Source organism: Chiloscyllium punctatum, chromosome 3, assembly GCF_047496795.1.
Source record: "Chiloscyllium punctatum isolate Juve2018m chromosome 3, sChiPun1.3, whole genome shotgun sequence".
NCBI lineage: Eukaryota > Metazoa > Chordata > Chondrichthyes > Orectolobiformes > Hemiscylliidae > Chiloscyllium > Chiloscyllium punctatum.
In genome coordinates this window covers 63,070,062-63,090,281 of record NC_092741.1, presented here as the reverse complement: position 1 = coordinate 63,090,281, position 20,220 = coordinate 63,070,062, and the positions used below count along the sequence as shown (strand labels likewise).

The 20,220-nt window shown below is 39.7% G+C and overlaps 1 protein-coding gene across 1 annotated transcript in view; it reads left to right on the top strand.

Moving 5' to 3' along the window:
- The window catches only part of map3k5 (mitogen-activated protein kinase kinase kinase 5), a 186,942-nt gene that overhangs the window by 56,393 nt on the left and 110,329 nt on the right, over window positions 1-20,220 (top strand). The window contains exons 4-6 of the mRNA XM_072554378.1: window positions 1,966-2,159; window positions 6,290-6,458; window positions 7,963-8,069. Of these exons, the coding sequence (XP_072410479.1) occupies window positions 1,966-2,159; window positions 6,290-6,458; window positions 7,963-8,069 (470 nt within the window). The remainder of the gene's footprint in view (window positions 1-1,965; window positions 2,160-6,289; window positions 6,459-7,962; window positions 8,070-20,220) is intronic.

Below are 20,220 nucleotides of genomic sequence, written 5' to 3'. Positions count from 1 at the left end.
GCCTGCTTTGCATGAATGGCATACACTAATTTCACTCAATGTTTTTGTTTTGCTATCTCTGCTGTCTGTCAAAATATGGTCACGTATTTTGACCGTGAGCTTGCGAGTGATTAACTTGAGTTGTCCTGCCGACCAATATGATCACATTTTTATGCTTAATACAGATATAAAGGGACAGTCTTCAATTTATTTAACTCCTCCCATCTCCATGAAATAGTTGCTGCTCAAATTTGGAACTTTTTGTTTTGCTGATCCAACCAGATCAGGAAAATGTAGCATTTCAATCAGAATCCTGCTTTCATGGTAAATCACAGTGGCTATTTGGAAAATATTAAAAACTTGCAACATATCCATGTTATTTGGACTTGACTGAACTAAAGTCTTGTCCAGAACAGGAGATACCAAAATGTAGATTTGTTTTTTATATGCCTGGGTGTACAAGCTTCTCCAAGATAAATCTGCAAATAGAAATCTAAATTTAAAAGATGGCAAATGCTGGTAACACTGTCAGTGTATTTGGGAATGTGACAAGTTGCGAAAAAATTATATGTATAAATGCAATCATTCTCTTTAAGATAAAGAGTAGCACAAGGATAACAGCATGTTGCTCTATTGAGGACTTCCTGTTTGCTATTTGACTTAGCTGATCATATAAGAATAAGACTCTACTTAAAGGTCATGTACAGAATAAGGAAATTGAGGTAACATCTTTATCTTTTGAAAGATCACCCTCTAAGATTTAATGAAATTAGGTTTTGCCACGGTGAACAATATTACATGAAATTTTCTGCAGCACTTTTGACTATTTTTGTACTTCACAACTTTATTTAGTTTTGTTTAAAGTAATTTATGGAGCTGTCTTATTGATCACAGCTGAATATTATATCTAGTTGATAGTGGCCATTCTTCTAGATTGGTTAATCAGCCCAAGCATACTTCAGTAAATATAGATTCCTCTGTTAAAAAATAGCATGAATAGCACTTTTTTTTAATGTAGTCTTCATCTTAAAAATTGCAATTATGCTTCCCAGAAATATTGTGCAGTAATTCTGTGTGCAGACCTGCCTCTCAGACTCAGTTCATAGGAGTCATTTCAATCCTGACTATACAGATCCACAAATTAGGTTTTGTTCATTTGTTGCTTATGGGAAATATCTCAAATCACATTTTTGGTGATTTTGGCTCTTAGACGTGTGGAATCAATCGACCCTTTTTCTGAAAAGGGTGATTGTGAATTGCTACCCAATATAAAGAATGTATTTTTTTTTCAAAATATCCTCTCATCCCAGTCCAGAGAGAATCCAATGTCTGCATTAATTAAATCAATGCACAATGAGATTGCACTTTAAAATGATGTCACTCTTATGGGCTAACTCTCAAACAACTAATTGGCTTCTTTGGCTTCTTCCTGCTACTACTTGATGCTTGTCTACATTCCAGTAAAACATTCAGCCTAGCAAACTTATGAAGATTCCTTAAGTATTTCTGTTTAACACAGCGGTAGATTGGTTGGTTGATTATTTGTGAGAACACTTAGCCAGTACTCCCTGCAATCTCTGATAAAGTTGTCTTGGAGGATGCCACCTGCAGTGGTGTTTTGTCCTGGTGTCATTCATAATCTATTGGTTCATTTGAATAAATGGTACTCACTCTTCCCTGCATTTAACCCCTGTGAAATTCAGTATTGGACCTTCCATTGAGAAACGATGTAAAGACAGATAAGATTTCAAAGTTACCTTTGCACTGTTTGGACATAAACAAATGGTGAGGGGAAGAATAAGTAAATTGGCCATCAGAAAGTTTCTGGTTAAAAATCACACAGCACCAGGTTATAGTCCAACAGGCTTAATTGGAAGCACTATAACCTGGTGTTGTGTGATTTTTAACTTTGTACACCCCAGTCCAACAGCAGCATCTCCAAATCAGAACGTTTCTGGCATTGTACAACTATACTTTTTATTACAGGCATCCTGTGGAAACTACACCTTTATACCATATATGGTGACTCCACACAACAAGGTATACTGTTGTGAGAGCAGCTACATGAAGGGATTGAGTGAGCTAATGCAGCCAAATTTTGAGTTGCTGCTTGGACCAATCTGCATGCCATTAGTGGATCGCTTTGTTCAGTTACTGAAGGTTGCACACATCAGTTGCTGGTAGGTGTACCTTTACATACATATTTCATCGCGTCTCTAAATTAATCAAGAAATTTGTCAAAGAAAGCCTCTCTATATTGCTCATTTATAAAATACTCTATAAATGCTAGTTGAGGTATTTGTAATATGCATTCATCTACTCAAAAGTATTCCTCAGCAAATGTTCAGGAGGTGGTGATAGTTACAGATGTTATTCTTTGTGCCTTTTTTGGTGTTCATGATTTTTTAAAAAAAATTCCTTCATGGGATGTGGATGTCACTGGTACGGCCAGCATTTATTGCCCACCCATCATTGCCCTTGACTGGCTTGTTGCTGCTTCCATTTTGGAGGGAAGTCAAAGGTCGACTTCATTGCTGTGGTTCTGGAGTGACATGTAGATCTGACCTGCTAAAGATGACCGATTACCTTCCCAATAAGACATTTGTGAGTCAGCTGGGTTTTTATGATGTTTATAAATTGTTTTGTGATGCAGATTATAAATTGAAATCCAATTCCACCAACTGTTGTGGTGGGGTTTGAATCTGTGTCCCCAACACGTTAATTGGGTCAATGATTTTACCTTTAAGCCAGCTTCTCCCCGTGTAATCGATTTAGTTGGAATGGTGCAGATTTTTATCCTGAGCTATGCATTCTGATCGAATAGTTAATATTCAACTTGGTTGAGTAGCGTAGCTACCCATCCAAAGCTTTCATATTCCTTTGGAAAGAATGCAGATTAGTGATAACCATGCTGTGCCGACTGGAGTTTTATCTTCAGTTTCAACAGGAAATCTGGCCTTGATTCAGCACAATTGGGGATCAGGAAGTGAAAAGCCTCTGGCAGATAGATTTTGTGTTTATCTTTTGGGACAGCAGGAGGCAGAGAAGTACATCCTCTTATCCCAAGAGGAAATTTGGATTCCACTGCGAGATCTTCACGGAATCCCTCCTCAAAGCTTACCTGCCGTCTGGTGAATTTTGTTTCTGTTGAGATGACATTGGCTGCTTCCCACCCACATCCTGTTTGTTCTGGGTGGGAAACAAACCTGATTTGAGGCTCAGAAGTTGAGATAGCTTCGTCTGTTTTCTGAAATAATCAAAAAAGTGAGTTGTTGAGTTCACTGGCAACCACTCACCCACCCACAGACAACCTGCCTGAAGTTTAAATTGTATCTTTTTTAATCAAGGCCTACACACTTGTTTTCTACTGGTTAAAATGTGGAATGTGTCAAATTTGTGACAATGAATAGTGCTGTATTGCTTTCAGATTGTACATGCTCTGAAAATCAGAAATTGAGGTAATTAGAAAGAAAATGAAATGTTAGCTCTGCAGTTCAAGTCGCAGAAGTTAATGCTGAGAAACCAAAATATAAAAAAAGTTGTTTTGCTGCATTCTATAAAGCATTATAGAGTGGCAAATCTGAATTGAATTCTAGTCTGATTCTCCTACTTGTACCTTCCCTTGATGGCACAGTGCCATTCTCTGGGTGCTGCTTTGAACAAATGAAGACTGCTTTGCTGATTCGAAGAAAGAAAATTAACATGAACTCTCTGGTGATTAGCTGCTTATCTTCCCTATTGGAGTCCAGAGTACACTGCAGTTGGTGAATATCGACTCTGCGTGCTCCTCTTTAGTGCAATGGTCTTACTAATTTTCTTTCAGATTTTAAACAATAGTGATTTTATTGTTGAGCAGTTTTAAAAATTGCTTTTGTTTCTCTCCCCCTTCCAGACTATTTGACCAACTTTAAAATACATGAAACTACGAATGCCTTTCATGAATTATTTCTTCTCAAACCTATTGTTTGAAAAGTTGTATCTGTAGCCTCTTGAATGTAGAGTAGAATAAAATTTCAGCTCTACAGCACTTCAGACAATGACTGGCTTTTCAAATGCTCTGATCTTTGTTGAGGAAGTGAACGAACTTCATTGGTTGTGAAGTGCTTAAGGTTATAAGACTGGTTTCTAATTGCAATTCCTTTATGAATAATTATCCAGAAATATTCCATGGTGACTTGTTCACTGTAATGCACCATTGTATTGTCATTGCATATGTGAGCAAATTATGCAGTTTTGATTAGCCAGCCAGTCATTAATGATTAACTTATCCTGGATTTACAACACTGGTTCATGTTGAATGCTAGGGGATGCTGTCATTACTCAGTGCAAAATGTACTGAATATATTTGGTTCGCGTGCTGGTGTTCTGTTGAATTTGCTGATCTTATCTGGGTAGTGATCATGCACTTAGGTTTTGTCAAGTATTTGAAGAAGAGGAAAAAGAATCAGCCAGATTCCACATTTCTGACCCTTCTCCAGCGATTCCGTCATGATTATGCCTGTGTGTGGACATTTGATGAGCTCAGGGTTGGGCTCAGCTGTGATGGCTCCCATGTCTGAATAGCTAGCTGTGATTGTCTCTTAAAACTTGTGTGTGCGTGTGCGTGTGTGTGTGTGTGTGTGTGTGTGGTGGGGGGGGGGGGGGGAGGGAGAGGGAGAAGGAGAGAGTTGGTAGTGGTGGTGGGGGCTAGGTGCAAGGGCTCAGTGCTTGTGCCAGAAACTGAGTAGTGAGGACTAAATGTGTAATAAGGATTAATGCCCCACTATTTCTTTAATATCTTCAGGAGAATTGGAGAAAAACCAATAGGGAAATAGAGGAATTTCACATCTCTTTACAAAGAATATGGGGAAACAACCAGGCTAAATCTTTCTTTTTAGCTAAGATGAATAGCTCATGTTATTATGATATTATGATTTAATTAGCAGCCTCTCTTTGGAGTTAGAAACGTTGTGTTAATTAGAATATTGTCTTGTCATCTCTACTTTTCCTATTAACTTGTTCCTTTCTCTAATATTTCTGAGTCCTTCTCTGCTGTATGTTACAGGATTTTTCATTAAAGAAAACTTTATTTAAAAGCAAAATGCTACTCTTTATCATTAGAAACAGACAATAATAGCAAGGCAACTGTAAAATACAGTGTTTCTATTAAATCTCAATTCTGTGTTAGTTATATATTGTCGTTTTTGCTTCTGTGTGTATGAGTAGTGAGTTCTTTACTCTTCAGGCTACTAGAGAACTGATTGAGAACTTTAGGGTGTAGGTTTGCTCGCTGAGCTGTAGGTTTGATATCCAGACGTTTCATTACCTGGCTAGGTAACATCATCAGTGGCGACCTCCAAGTGAAGCGAAGCTGTTGTCTCCTGCTTTCTATTTATATGTTTGTCCTGGATGGGGTTCCTGGGGTTTGTGGTGATGTCATTTCCTGTTCATTTTCTGCGGGGTTGATAGATGGTATCTAGATCTATGTGTTTGTTTATGGCATTGTGGTTGGAGTGCCAGGCCTCTAGGAGTTCTCTGGCATGTCTTTGCTCAACCTGTCCCAGGAGAGATGTGTTGTCCCAGTTGAAATGGTGTTTTCTTTCCACCGTATGTAGGGCTATGAGGGAGAGAGGGTCGTGTCTTTTTGTGGCTAGCTGGTGTTCGTGTATCCTGGTGGCTAACTTTCTTCCTGCTTGTACCTCCCTTTGATGGCACTCCAGCCACAACGCCATAAACAAACACATAGATCTAGATACCATCTATAAACCCCTCAGAAAATGAACAGGAAATGACATCACCACAAACCCCAGGAACCCCATCCAGGACAAACATACAAATAGAAAGCAGGAAACAACAGCTTCGCTTCACTTGGAGGTCGCCACTGATGATGTTACCTAGCCAGGTAATGAAACGTTTGGATATCAAACCTACAGCTCAGCGAGCAAACCTACACCCTAAACCTCAACCTGAACTACAAACCTTCACAAACCTTGATTGAGAACTGGTTCAGGCTAGTAGAGGACTGATTCCTGTTCATGAGCAAAATGTGGCCAAGAAAATCCACATTTGAAATACTGGGCAAGAAAAATGTTTAGATGTTTGGGTTGAAATGGGATTAGTGTGGTTTGATGTTTGTTGGTCGGCATAGATACGGTGAGCCAAAGGGCCCGTTGGTATGCTGTATGACTTTATGAATTCTGTTTGAGTGTCAAATTTGCCATTTGTGGACTATAGCTTTTTATAGAGGGGTTTGTATTACTAAAATGTGTTTTCAAAGAATGAGTGGGTATAAGAAATATTGCCCAGAAATATATTTCTTTGTACTTCGCAGTCAGTATTTTCGGGAAACCATCCTGAGTGACATCAGGAAAGCTCGTGAACTGTACAGTGGGAAAGAGTTGGCTGAAGAACTAAAAAGAATAAGGAAACGCTTGGACAACGTTGAAGTTTTATCTGCTGATATTGTTATTAATTTACTTCTTTCCTACCGTGATATTCAAGTAGGTGTGAGGACTTTCTGACGTTAACGACTATGTTTTAATACAGTTTTAAAACTCCTATTTGTCAAATCGGACTTGTGTTTATGCTATATAAAAGCAAAATAGATGTTGGAAATCTGAAATAGGAATAGGAAAATCTCTGCACATCAGACAATGCTGAGAGAAGCGAGTTAACCTGCTGAGGTTTCCCAACATTGGTTGTTTTTTTATTTCATGAAGGTTCTATTTACATGGGCTGGATTTTTTTACCTTTTAAGTTTAGATGACCTGTTGTGTCCTCAAAGAACATTTTTAAAAACTGTATAAAAAAGGGCTGTAAATTAGTACTTCTAACTTTTATCATTTGGATGCAAAAGTTAGTGCAATATTTCAAGCAGTGTAGACATTCTCTTCCTTCCCAGCAACAAGGAATTTCTGAATGCCCAGGATGCCTACAGCAGGTCCTACTCCTGATTAAACCATTCTGTGATGAAGTGCCTGTGTCTGGGTCTAAATGGCAGAATCTGGCAACAACTGAGCAGAACGATCTCCTTGCGCGTCCCACTCAGCTGTCATTGAACTAAGCATCCATTCCAAAAGGGCTGTCAAAGCCCTAAGAGTCACTTTTTAAAAAAAATTATCCAAACAAAGGAGGAAGTATGAGGAGCATATGGTGTGCCTTCCTCCATAACAAAACTGTGGGCCATTCCTAACCTGCCTCTCATGCCCCCCCACCCCCATCCCCCAAACAAGAGCTGTTCCACATTTGTGATCTCCAGGATGGCGAACTTTGCCAAAGAGCTTCTTCATGTTTGAAAGACGTCTGCTGCTGAATTGGCCACAGGTGCCACAGTGGCTTATGTTGTCTGTCATGTTTGTTTAAAATTGTGAGAATCCTCCAGATATGCCGGACACTGAGAACAAGCCATTAAGGCCCCATGTCAGACAATGTTAACATTTAGGTATAGATACTTCTCTAGAAATGGAAAAACAAGTGCAAATGAACCATACTGAACAATAGCAAAAAGGATTAGAAATGAAAAACTAATTTCATACTCTAGTTCAGTGAATTAGAGTAACCAGAGTGAAATGCTCTGGTGAGAAGAGATTGATTTGAGTCACTGAGATATTGATTAAATTTAAATGAAACCGTAAGAAAAGGCATTCAGAGGTAAATTAAGGATATCAAAATGTTTAAATAGCTCAGGTAGTATGGTGGCTATTGGGCAGGTAAAATTTGGAACAGCTCCAGCTGGAAAATGAAACTGAGTTTAGGTGTTGAAGAGATTTTAAAATGCAGTTTGATGCCAAAGGTTCCAACTGTCCTGAGAGCAAACTGCTCCAACAGTTAGTCCACACCCAAGTCACAAAGTGGCATATCCCTTCCCTTCTGAAATGTCAACAAATCGCCAGCAGATTTATTAAGAAAAAACCTTGCTAAAAGCTTTGCGCATTTGATATACTTTATAAAGAATTTACAACATAACTACAATTTAATTTTCTATCCTTCATTTCTTTTATCAAGGACTATGATGCAATTGTAACATTGGTGGAAACATTGGAAAAACTTCCAACCTGTGATCTAGTTGACAATCTTCATATCAAATTTCACTATGCTTTTGCACTAAATCGGTAAGACATGATTTTGTTTTAGTTTATGCATTGTCTCTACCTATGTGGGCCTTTTTGAAAATGCCAATTTATAATTATAAAATACTTTGTCTACTCACAGGTTATGCTGATCTTGTCATAGAGTCATAGAGATGTACAGCACAGAAACAGACCCTTTGGTCCAACTTGTCCATGCTGACCAGATATCCCACCCTAATCTTAGTCCCACCTGCCATCATCTGGCCTATATCCCTCCAAACCTGGGCACACTGCTTCTACTGGTGGTGAAGTGGATGAGTGTTGATGGTGATCGTTATGATACCAATCAAATTAAATCCTATCAGCAGGATGTTGTGACACTTGAAAGGGTCCAGAAAAGACTTACAAGGATATTGCCTGGGTTGAAGGCTTTGAGCTATTGGGAGAGGGTGAATAGGCTGGGGCTGTTTTCCCTGGAGCATTGGAGGCTGAGGGGTGACCTTATAAGGCTTATAAAATCATCCGGGCATGGATAGGATAAATAGAGAAAGTCTTTTCCCTGGAGTGGGGAAGTCCAGAACTACAGGGCATGGGTTTAGGGTAAGAGGGGAAAGATATAAAAGGGATCTAAGGGGCAACTTTTTCTTGCAGAGGGTGGTGTGTGTGTGTGTGTGTGTGTGTGGGGAATGGGCTGCCAGAGGAACTAGTGGAGGCTGGTACAATTGCCAACATTTAAAAGGCATCTGGATGGTGTCGTTGTCTTCTTTTCAAAAAGAAGTAACTTTCAGCTTCCTAATTCTGCAACAGAGTGGTGATATGTCAAGTTGAAGATATGATTTGCAATCTCAATCTTTGATTCATAATAGATAAAATTGGTATGGGTAATCTGGACACTTTACACAGAAAACCTGTGTAAACAAAGCAGAAGGCTGATGACAGACAGAAAGGCATTTTATTTTCTTGTGAATGAAACTGCGATAAGTAATTATCCCTTTCTGTCATTCTGTATTCACTCCCAGCTTCTGTACCATGTTGTGAAGAAGGAAGTACCTTGTATGAAAAAATTTTGTCCCCAAGGTACCCAATTAAATTTCTCATATATGTTTTAAAGTTTATCACTAATGGTAGAAATGAGGTAGAGACTAATAATGTTATGGAATACACTAATGGGGAAAACTTACATATATGTATGAATTGGTTCAAGAGAATCTGAAGAGAAGTAATCAAAGGGTGTAATCAACTGTGGATAGCAGTATTAACATCCAAAAAGGAGCAGGCTGCTTTGGCTTCAGCATTCTTATTGGAAGCATTTCTGCATTTTATTAAAGCAAGTTGCGCAATTCTTTTTGAGGTTGGTGTTGGTTGCTTTATTGTTTATGAAAAACATGCACTGGCATTCACGTCAAACATTGGTATTTCTGTAGAATTGTATATTTTTGTGCTGTTATATCTTTCTTTATTGAAAGACTGTTTCTAGGACTCTAGGCCTGGTCACTTATCTACATGGTCTGTGTCCAAAGCATTATCTTCGCTCTAATGACGACCAAGGCCTAAACGTTGATGGCTCTTCACATTTGGCCATCGGCTACACGTACAGATGCCTCTGTGCGGGTGGGGAGAAAAGGCTGGTTGTCTTAAATTTCTCTCCCATCAGGCGCTGAAAGAGGAAGAGGAAAAGTATCAAAGGAAGTTAAAGCAATCCCCATTCCTTTCCATATGCTTCTAGTGTTTAAAGATTTTAAACCCTTGAATTTTTTTTTTGAAGATTAACACATTTTTGAAGTTATCACAATCTGTTTGGAAATAGTATGTTTGGAATGCTGTGGGACTTAATAACAGATTTCATATGGGTTCTAATACGACGAAACTAAAAGTGACATATTTTTGACAAGTGGTCTATTTGGTGGTGCTTTTTAGCAGCATGAACAACAATCACAAAAGGTAGCAGTGATAAGTTTGCCGATTCATTTTAAGTAAATGCATTTACTGTATTGGAGTCTGGAAAGTGCTGTATAATTTATTTAACCAATGTATCCCCATGAGCATACATTATTTCAGGACTGAACCTTCACAAAAGAATTAGAGCTTTACCACCTGCTTGCTGATTCCAAAAGCCAATGCAATATGTTATCCTACATTGAAAATTCCTCAAAATAGATGCAATGTGAAGTTAATGTATGGGCAAGTATTTATCTGGAGACCAAAGAGACTTTTTCTTCACTTGCAGTTGTCTGAGTGAATTGTTTGATGGCTCCTCAGTCCTGGCAAAAATAAATTGACTTGCCCTATCAATGTTTGCATATGTCCAAGTGTTCTGAATGCTTTTGCTAATCGTGGAGTCTTATGGGCAGTGAGCGGTATGTCAGAAAGACTGGGTACAGCAACTATGTTCCAGCTCTTCGAAATGGAACTCATATGATTTCTATGATGGGTAGTGTCTGCATTGTTTCCAGGTAACGACAAGTTAGATATTACCTGCTTTGTCCATTCTCAATCCAACCAGAACAAAAGGGAAAAAAAATCAATAAGAATTTCAAGTGTGAAATACAGATTTGTACTACCCTGTGATGGTCTTGAGCCTAATTTAATGCTTTTGTTACCCTGTGTACATAGGTTAATATTTGCTTAACGTTGTAAGGAAGCCATAATTGGCAATTGCACTTTATTTTCAAGTGAAGTTGAAAGCTTTAATGAATAGGAGGCAGAATTCAAGCAAGAAAGGCCTGAAAGAGGTACAAGGCAGGAATGAAGCAAAACCTGGCCAACTCTATATTATGGCTCATTGCCACATGGGTGCACAGACTTCTGACTGCATCACATGGCCTACCACATGCTGTATAGGTGTCAGTGGAATTTTGGTGGTGGGAAACTGCAATCTGCATCCCATGGGAACTGCACTCTGGTCTAATTTGGACTGGTTGTGGAACAGGCTGCCTCCAAAAGGGGAAGCCCAAAATTTCCCTGTAGTACCTGGGCATTCTTGCTGCCTTACACTCATTGCTGAAAATGTGTTGCTGGAAAAGTGCAGCAGGTCAGGCAGCATCCAAGGAGCAGGAGAATCGACGTTTCGGGCATGAGCCCTTCTTCAGCCTTAAACTCATTAGCAAGCTCTCATTCTTTTGTGAAAAAGGGAAGAAACACGTTGGCCATATTCTAGCCTTTTAATGTAAGTTTGATGTGTCAGGGAACTGCTGCTGCTGATTGTTCGCGCCTTAGGCTATTATTGCTGAGCATAGGGTGAATCTGTATTTTAATGGCCCAATACTCAAACACTACCTCTGGCAACCAGGTTTTCACTGAGCTGGGAGGGTTAAAATTCTTAAATGATATTCTTCTTGTAGAGTTTTCAGCTGGTCTTGTAATCAGGTAGGATACTCTTTGGAGGGTTGGTGTGGACTTGTTGGGCCAAATGGTCTGTTTCCACACTGTAAGGCTTCAATAAAATTCTATAACACAATACCAAATATGCTAATTGTAATTGCACCAATTTCCTTAAAAGGTGTAGCAAGACTGCCCTACTTTTAGACTGATTGCTATTGCAAACAGTGTCAGTATTCCATTTGCCTCCTTAACTACTTGTTGTACCACAAGTGATATTTGTGATTCACACACAGCCACACCCAGCTCCTTCTGAACTGCAGCATTCTACAGTCTAATCATTTTAAATAATATTGTTTTTCTTCCTGGCAAGTGGAGAACCTTGTATCTTCCCAAATTTGACTATCTGCCAATTTTTTTTTCACCGATTCATTTAACCTATCTCTCTGTAGACTCTTTGTAGCCTCACAATTTGCCTTCCTGTCAATCATTGTAGCATCAGTAAATTTAGCTACAGTACAGTTGTATCCAACGTCTAAGTCCTGAACGTAATTCAAAAGAGTTGAGGCCAGACCACTGATCCCTGTGGCACTCAACTAGTTACAGTGTGCCAACTTGAAAATAGCCCATCTATCCTGACTTGTTTCCTGTTTGCTGGCCAATTCTCTATCCATGTTAATATATTACTGTCAACACCGTAAGTTCCTATCTTGTGCAGTAACCTTTAGGTGACACCTTCCCAAATGCCTTCTAACACATTCTTGGTTTGTCTCCCATAATTTACTGTTTGCATTTCGGAGAAAATAATGTTTTGAGTTGAGATGACTCTTCAGCGCACTTTAGCTAGCTCAGTTTTCTTGTCCATATTGTTGCCCTTGGTTATGTTGAAGATATTAATCTTAGTCCCAGTGTTCTTCCTTTCAAACTGGATGTAAATTTCCACATATTGGAATTAAGTCATTACAATTTAGGGATACCTTGCAGTTATTCATTAATCCTGTCACACCCTGTCATATCACACAGTACCAAGTCTGAGATAACCTCTTCTCTAGTCAATTCCAGAATGTGCTAAAAAGCGTTCCATAAATTTATCATCAAGGCTGCTATGACCAGTCTGATTTTCCAGATACAGTCAGTTCTGCTATAACATAGTAGTTCTGTTCTCATGCAATCACATGTTATAAGAAGATCGCATAATAGTAGCACCATTTAAACTAATAGGGCTGGAATTGCATTATAACCAATACACACTTTAAACATTCGCGCTATAGAGACATTGTCTCCCAAATCATCAACTGCGTTATATTGAATTTGCATTAACAAGACACATGTTATAGCAGAACGACCTGTAAATCACTCATGATTATTGCTATCCCTTTATCTTGAGCACCAAATATTTCCTCTTGCATACTTCATCCCATATTGTGGATACTGTTATGGGTCTGTAAACCACTCCCACTTGTGACTTCTTTCACCAATTATTCCTCATCTCCATTAAACCAATTCTACATTCTAATCTCCTTGAGCCAATGTAATGTTTTAACGATTACATCAATGCATCCTTGATTAACATGCTGTCCCTCTACATTTATTAACTTTCCATTCTTCTTGAATATTAATTATCCTCAATATTCAGGATTCACTCTTATCATCCTGTAACCAGTCCTCTGTAATAGCAGTCAGTGCACATTGAATTAATAAAACCTAACTTTTTTTTTTGTTTTGTTATGAACACTGCACATTCAGATGCAGAGCCTTTAGTTTTGTCTTTTTTTTAATCTTTGTAGCATTTAGCTATAATTGTTAGTAAATTAGTAGGTTTTTTTCTCTCTCCTTTTGCCATTCTCTAATCCTCACTTTCCATATTACTATTCTCTTCTCTTACCTTGTCTGTATTGGTTGATATCTGAAACATTGCCACTTCTCTAGTTACATGGTTCACAAGAATACTGATTCCAACATGGCTTAAGTGTAGACCAATGGTACGGCCTCCAATTTGTGCCAGTGCTGAGGCCAGTGCCCCACAATCTGACACACCGTTCTCTCACACAATCTGACTCATGTGCCCTATGCCAGTTTACATGTAGTTTGAGTAGAAATCCAGTGTTTATAACTTCAAAGTTCTACTTTGAATTCAGTGTCTAGCTCCTCATACACTCTACGCAGAACCTCCTTTCCTAGTTTTATCGATATTTTTGGTACCAACGTAAACCACAACCACGGGATCCTCCCCATCTCACTGCAGGTTCCTTTCCAGCATTTGGCTGATGTTCTGTTCCTGGCATTGGGCAGCCAACACAGCCATTTGGATCTTTGCTGCAGAGAACAGTGTTAATCCCCTCACTACATTCCTTATTACTCCAGGTTCATCTGACCCTGCTCCCCTTTGAAAATTCTACCTTTTATTTGATGCATTTCCTAATTTTTCTAACTAAAATATACCATTCATGTTTCTCCATATTAAATTAGCATTGCTGTACCATTGATAGGTGTGCCATCCACTACCTCGGTCAAAAATGTCAAAATAAACCCTCACTAAACCTCTCCATCTCTCTTGTCTGTTTTTGAGATGTTCCTTAACTCCTCTGCCCTCTGTCAAAGCTTTCGATAACCTGCTTTAATGTTATCTGATGTGATGAAATGCCATACTTAGGTTAATAATGATGCTATGCAGTACTTGGAAATGTTTTATTCAATAATGTAGTATTAAATCCAATTAATGTTGTTGAAGTAAAACTTAGTCAGCCAGCATTCTGAAACAAATGTTTACACAAAAGTAAATGTTGCCAGAGATCAATAAACTGGAAGAGTGATGAACTGGACTCCCAATTTTGAACCCCTTCATATACCTATCTGTTAGTGTAACAGTAAAAGCAAGTCCCTGAAACTTAAAAGAGGAGGCTATCTGTATAAATAACAGAAAGAATGCATGTTAGAGGGCCTGTACAGACATGAGCTCATAAAATCAAAGCAAAACCTGTGGTTTTTGAAAAACTGGTTCTATGACATTTTTTTGCTAATTACATCTCTAAAAATGAAGAGCTCCCCCGTCCGGTTAATTTTGAGCAAGAGGATCTTGGCGAGATTTGTGCTTAATCATGTAATTGCAACATGTGACAGGCCTGGGTTTTGGTTGGTGTTGAATAAAAGGTAACATCCTCTTAAATATTCAATGTCAGCTAACAATGTGCACTAATTTGCTCCCCTCTATCCTCCTGGTTCCATGCTGCCTTCCTTTGCTGATAGCCAGAATTCCTTTACTGACCCCTGCAAACCTTGCCAGGCCACCAAATCCCATTTGCTGACCACCCTCTTCCATGCAGTGCCCCTTTTTCTTCTCTCTTTGCATGCTCCTTCTCTCTCTTTGTCCATTCCCCCTCTTTCCCTGCACATGTACATGCGTGCTGTCTCTCTGTACTCTCTCTTGCCCCCAGCACGAACCTTACTCAGCACTTTTTATTGCCAGCTAAGTGAATCGTCTGCAGGTGACTTCTGTAGAGATTTAGCTGATGATTGCACTTGGTATTGCTATCAAATGCCATCGATTCTATTATTCAAGTATAAAATACTCAGCTTTTTTTTTGTGGATCATTAAATATATGTTTCAAAATGGTACACCTTTTTCTTCCTATTTTCCAAGTCTAACCATATTCCTGATCTTTGAAACTTGTTCAGTAAAGTTCCATCATGTGTCTGGGGACATTTTGACTTTTTATTCTGTTTTCCAATCCTCCTCTTAAAATCCTACAGATCCTTCTGTGAACAGCAGTATTACAATTCTTGGCTCAACATCATCTCATGAAGCTTTGTTCTTTTAGACATTTTTGACATTCCACTTGTGGTTTCAAAGGCTTGACAAGCTTAGGCTCTTCGAATATAGAAGTGGCCAAAAAGCAAATTACAGCTAGTTCTTGCATTCTCTTGTTGCGACGTAATATTAAACTCATGAGGACTTGATCCACTGATACTCCTGTCCCTTTACAAGGATGTGATTGCTACCCTGCTTCATTTGAACAGGCAGACATAAATTATGCGATAGCTTTTTAAATGATAATAATGCTGCCAAAGTGAATGCTTGTTTCTCAGCAGTTATATTTGAAGAACAAATATAGATCCCAAAATTATTTTGATGTGATATACATAAGATTGTATTTACTTGTATTGCAAATTTGTTTTGCTTTCTGGGGTACAAGACATTTTCTTAGTCATACATGGGCTAAGAGTGCCTCTGACAAGGTCAGTACATGTTTCCCAGCTCTTATTGCTCTTGCAGTAAGCTGCCACCTTGAATTATTGCAGTGTAGGTACATACACAGTGCTTTTAGAGAGGGGCCATCTGGTTATTGTGTTTGAGAATGTCGCCATAGTACAAGAGGACCATTTGCTCCTCTCCCGTGAGAGAAAGGTGACTGATGGCGATTCTAACCTGACAATTACTGCACATTAGGCAAGGGCCAGTGTTGAGAAGGTAGTATTCATGGATCTTCATTGGTACAGGAATTGAAACCACACTCTTGTCTCTCCGCATGCAAACCAGCCATTAAGTCAATTGAACTACTTGCGGTTACATCCACAAAGCTGTCAGAGAGCAGCCTCCTGGTTATTGTGTATGTGATGTCAGCATATCCACAGTGCTGGTCAAAGAAGGGCCTCTTGCAATGGACTTGGTGACAGTGAAGGAATGGCAATTGTTTTTAAATCTGGATGATATGTGACCTGAAAAGAAACTTGGAGTAGTGCTGCTCCCATGGTCCTCAAGTCAGTGGAACTCCGGTTTGGAAGCTGCAGCTGTTGGAGACAGGTGACCAGTTACATCTGCACAGTTCTCAAGATATTTAATTCAGTTTCTTTATAACGATGCTGTTATTTATTTGTGACAAAATCATCACTATTATCTATCAGACTTCTTGGCATTGATATGGAGTGCACAACCTCTGAATCCAAACACTTCACAAAAATGTTTGGAAATCCTGTTGGTATTAAAAAGAATGTCAATGTTGGATGCATACTATGTGCCTTAGTGTGTGAGTGCCTGACTTTTAACACTCAATTCTGGATAGTCGAATCTGTTTAAAAATTCAGCTGTCAGGAATAACACTCGAGCGGCACAAGGTAGGAAGAGATACCCATTCCTTCCTAACTCCCTCGATTATGGAGGAGCTGGAAGGGGCTGAGCGTTGCTTGCACACCCATTTCGCAACCTCCCAGATCAACCGAGGTCCTGAAGTGACCAATTTAAGGACTGGTTGAGGCCCAATCAATGTGGGCAGGTCACTGGGTTTACACTGCTAAGGGCTCTGGGAGGGTTCATCCCAATTGATTGGGAACTCTGTGTGCCCTTTGGAAAGCCCTGCTGATGGCATGGGTGGCCCCCAATGTAATTTCTACCCTTTGCACCCCTCCACCCAGCACGCTGACCGTTCCCTTACACTGGCTCAGCCTGACAAGCACACCATGGCCAGTTCCATTTTAGAATTGCCCTCGACCTTCACTGCTGCTCCCAAGCTGTCTTGGTTTGTTGTTCAAATTTGTTTACGGGGCATGGGCTTCACTTGCTAGGCCAGTACTTATTACCCACTTCTAATGGCCGGTTGACATGATAATGAAGAAAGCATTTGGTATGCTTGCCTTCATTGGCCAGTGCATTGAGTATATGAGTTGGGAGGTCCTGTTGTGGCTGTACAGGGCATTGGTTAGGCCACTGTTGGAATACCACGTGCACCTTTGGTCTCCCTGCAGTAGGAAAGATTTTGTGAAACTTAAGAAAAGAATTACAAGGTTGTTGCCGGTGTTGGAGGGCTTTAGCTAAAGGAAGAGGCTGAATAGACTGGGGCTGTTTTCCCTGGGGCATCAGAGGCTGAGGTTTTATAAAATCTTGAGGGGCATGGGTAGGGTGAGTAGTTAAGGTCTTTTTTCCTAGGGGTTGGGGAGCCGAAAACCAGAGGATACAGATTTAAGGTGAGAGTTTAAAGATTTAAAACTGATCTAGGGGTAACTTTTTCATGCAGCTGCCAAAAGATGTGGTGTAGGTGGGTACAATTGCAATATTTAAAAGGCATCTGGATGGGCACATGATTGGTAAAGGTTGAGCGGAATATGGGCCAAATGCTGGCAAATGGGTCTGGATTAATTTAGGATATCTGGTCAGTGCAGACAAGTCGGACCAAATGGTCATTTCTGTGCTGTATAACTCTGACTCTAAGATTCAGTATCATTTGCAAATACAAAGACTGCAAACAACTCAAACTGTGTGGAACAGGGAATCACTGACAGCAACTTTCAGGTTTTCCTGTTAATCGCAAAATGTGGACATCAGAAGGTGCTGTCAGATTTTAGACAATAATGAAGATTGCTGATTGGTTATAAATATAGCAAAACAATCAGGGAGATTAATAGCTGCAAATATTTTTGACAATTAATTGGCAACACACAAATCTTTCATCTTTACTGGTTTTAGTTTTTGTATATTTTACAATATCCCCTTTGGAAGTTATTTAGGTTTTGAAAACATGCAGGCTAAATTTAGGTGGACGCATTAATTAATTTCTACCTTTTTGTTGAAAGCATATCTAAAGTTGTGACTTTTGTTGTGTCTGCCTCAGGTCAATGAGCTCCATGCCGTGAAAAGCAGCCTATAGTCTTACCTTCTTATTTTACTGTACAGTTAGTCAACTCTGCCAAAATGTACAACAATGAATGGTTGTCAAAAGAGTAATGTACCTGGGGATTGTTTTGTGATCAAACCTAGATGTGCAGCTATTATTTTCTGTAGTTTTGTTAGTTTAGTGTTGAGAATACTACTTTAACTTCAAACCTATTTCCCACAAATAACTTCTTTGTTTATAGTTGGTTATCCTTGAGTTCATTGTATGCAGCAGTCCTCTGATATTGTCTCGGTCCTGCTACTAAATGCGTCTCATAGTGCGGGTGGCAAGCATCCAAGTGTTAATTTGTTGTCCAAATGAAAGTCTGTATGAAGTGAAATAACTTTATTGGATGCAATCCTAAAAGAACAATATGGTTTCCATATACAGTGTTTTATTGTGTCCCATAGTGAGTAAAGACTTGGCAAGAGATTGCAACATGTTTAAACCAAATTCTAGCATGCAAACATAAATGGTCAACTTGCTGTTTTACAAGGAATTTGTTGTTTGTGCCTTGTTTGTTTTCATGGTAGCTGAGTTTTTTTCGTTGAGAGACTGAGATCAGGGCATGGCTGGGTTTGTTTTCTCTCTGCTCAATTGCCGCTGTCTTCAAGATCTGGCAAAAAGCCAGAGATCAAGTGAGGTTGTCTGTTACAGCAGTATGTAAATTTCATGGTAGTAACGTTTGCTGGCTGCCCAAGGACTGTGTGTCACTAGTTACATTTTTAGCTCCTCTTGTTCGATTGCAAAACAAGTGGAATCAGCATGTAAACCAGACAACAAAATAATCCTGCAGAAAATGTCTTTGCTAATGTTTTCTTACATAACTCAGCTCATACAGCGGGATTTTTTTTTGTTAAACAATTGTTCAGGGCATTGAGTATAGGTGTTGGAAGGTCATGTTGCAGCTATACAGGGCATTGGTTAAGCCACTTTTGGAATACTGTGCAGTCCTGGTCTCCATGCTATATAGAAATTGTGAAACTTTTGAAAGGGTTCAGAAAAGATTCAAGGACGTTGCCAGGGCTGGAGGGTTTGAGCTATCAGGAAAGGCTGAATAGGCTGGGGCTGTTTTCCCTGGAGTGCTGGAGGCTGAGGCTGACCTCATCGGAGTTCATAAAATCGTGAAAAGGACAGGGTTGAATAGTCAAGGTCTTTTTCCGAAGGTAGGGGAGTCCAAAACTAGAGGACCTAGGTTTAAGGTGAGGGGGAAAAGATTTGAAAGGATTGTTAGGGGCAACTTTTTCATGCAGAGGGTGGTACGTGTATGGAATGGGCTGCAAGTGGAAGTGGTGGAAGCTGGAAAATTACAACATTTTAAAAGGTTTCTGGATGGGTAAGTAAATGGAAAGTGTTTAGAGGGATATGGGCCAAATGCTGGCAAATGGGAATAGATTACATTAGGATATCTGGTCGGCGTGGACAGGTTGGACCAAAGGGTCTGTTTCTGTTCTGTACAACTCTATGAATCTATGCTGGCAAGTCATGACAGCAAAAACCGAGCTTACTTTGTTCTATTTTAAATTGACTACTATGTTCTCCCTCCTTGAGCTGCATTAATAGGCCATGTATTCTGTTTATATATTGTTTTACTGTCAAGCCTGGCACATAATCCCGTCTTTGGAACCCCAAAAACTATATACTCAGTGAGTTGGCATCCCCTTCCCCTTATTCAGTCATGACATGCTATCTCATTGGGACTCGATTCCTCACCCCACAAATGGATGTTTTACTTACTGGTGTCTTATGAATGGGTGCAAAGGCTCAAGCAGGCAAGGCAGCTTGTGGAGATGCTCAGGAACTTAGGGCATGCCCACACTGAGCAAATTATCTCTCTCTCTCTCTGATCTCTCTCTCTCTCTGATCTCTCCCAGATCTCTCTCTCTCTGATCTCTCTCTCTCTCTGATCTCTCTCTATTGCTGATCTCTCTCTCTCTCTCTCTGATTTCTCTCTCTCTGATCTCTCTCTCTCTCTCTGATCTCTCTCTCTCTGATCTCTCTCTCTCTCTCTCTCTGATATCTCTCTCTCTCTCTCTCTCATCTCTCTCTGATCTCTCTCTGTCCACCTCTCTCTCTCTGTCTCTGCCCCCTCTTTCTGTCTTTGTCCCCCTTTCTCTGTCTGTCTCGTCTCGCTTTCTCTGTGGGTCTCTCTCTCTCTCTCTGTGTCTCTGTGTGCATGTGTCTCTCTCTTTCTGTAGATGTGTCTTTATGTCTCTTTTCTCTCTCGTTCG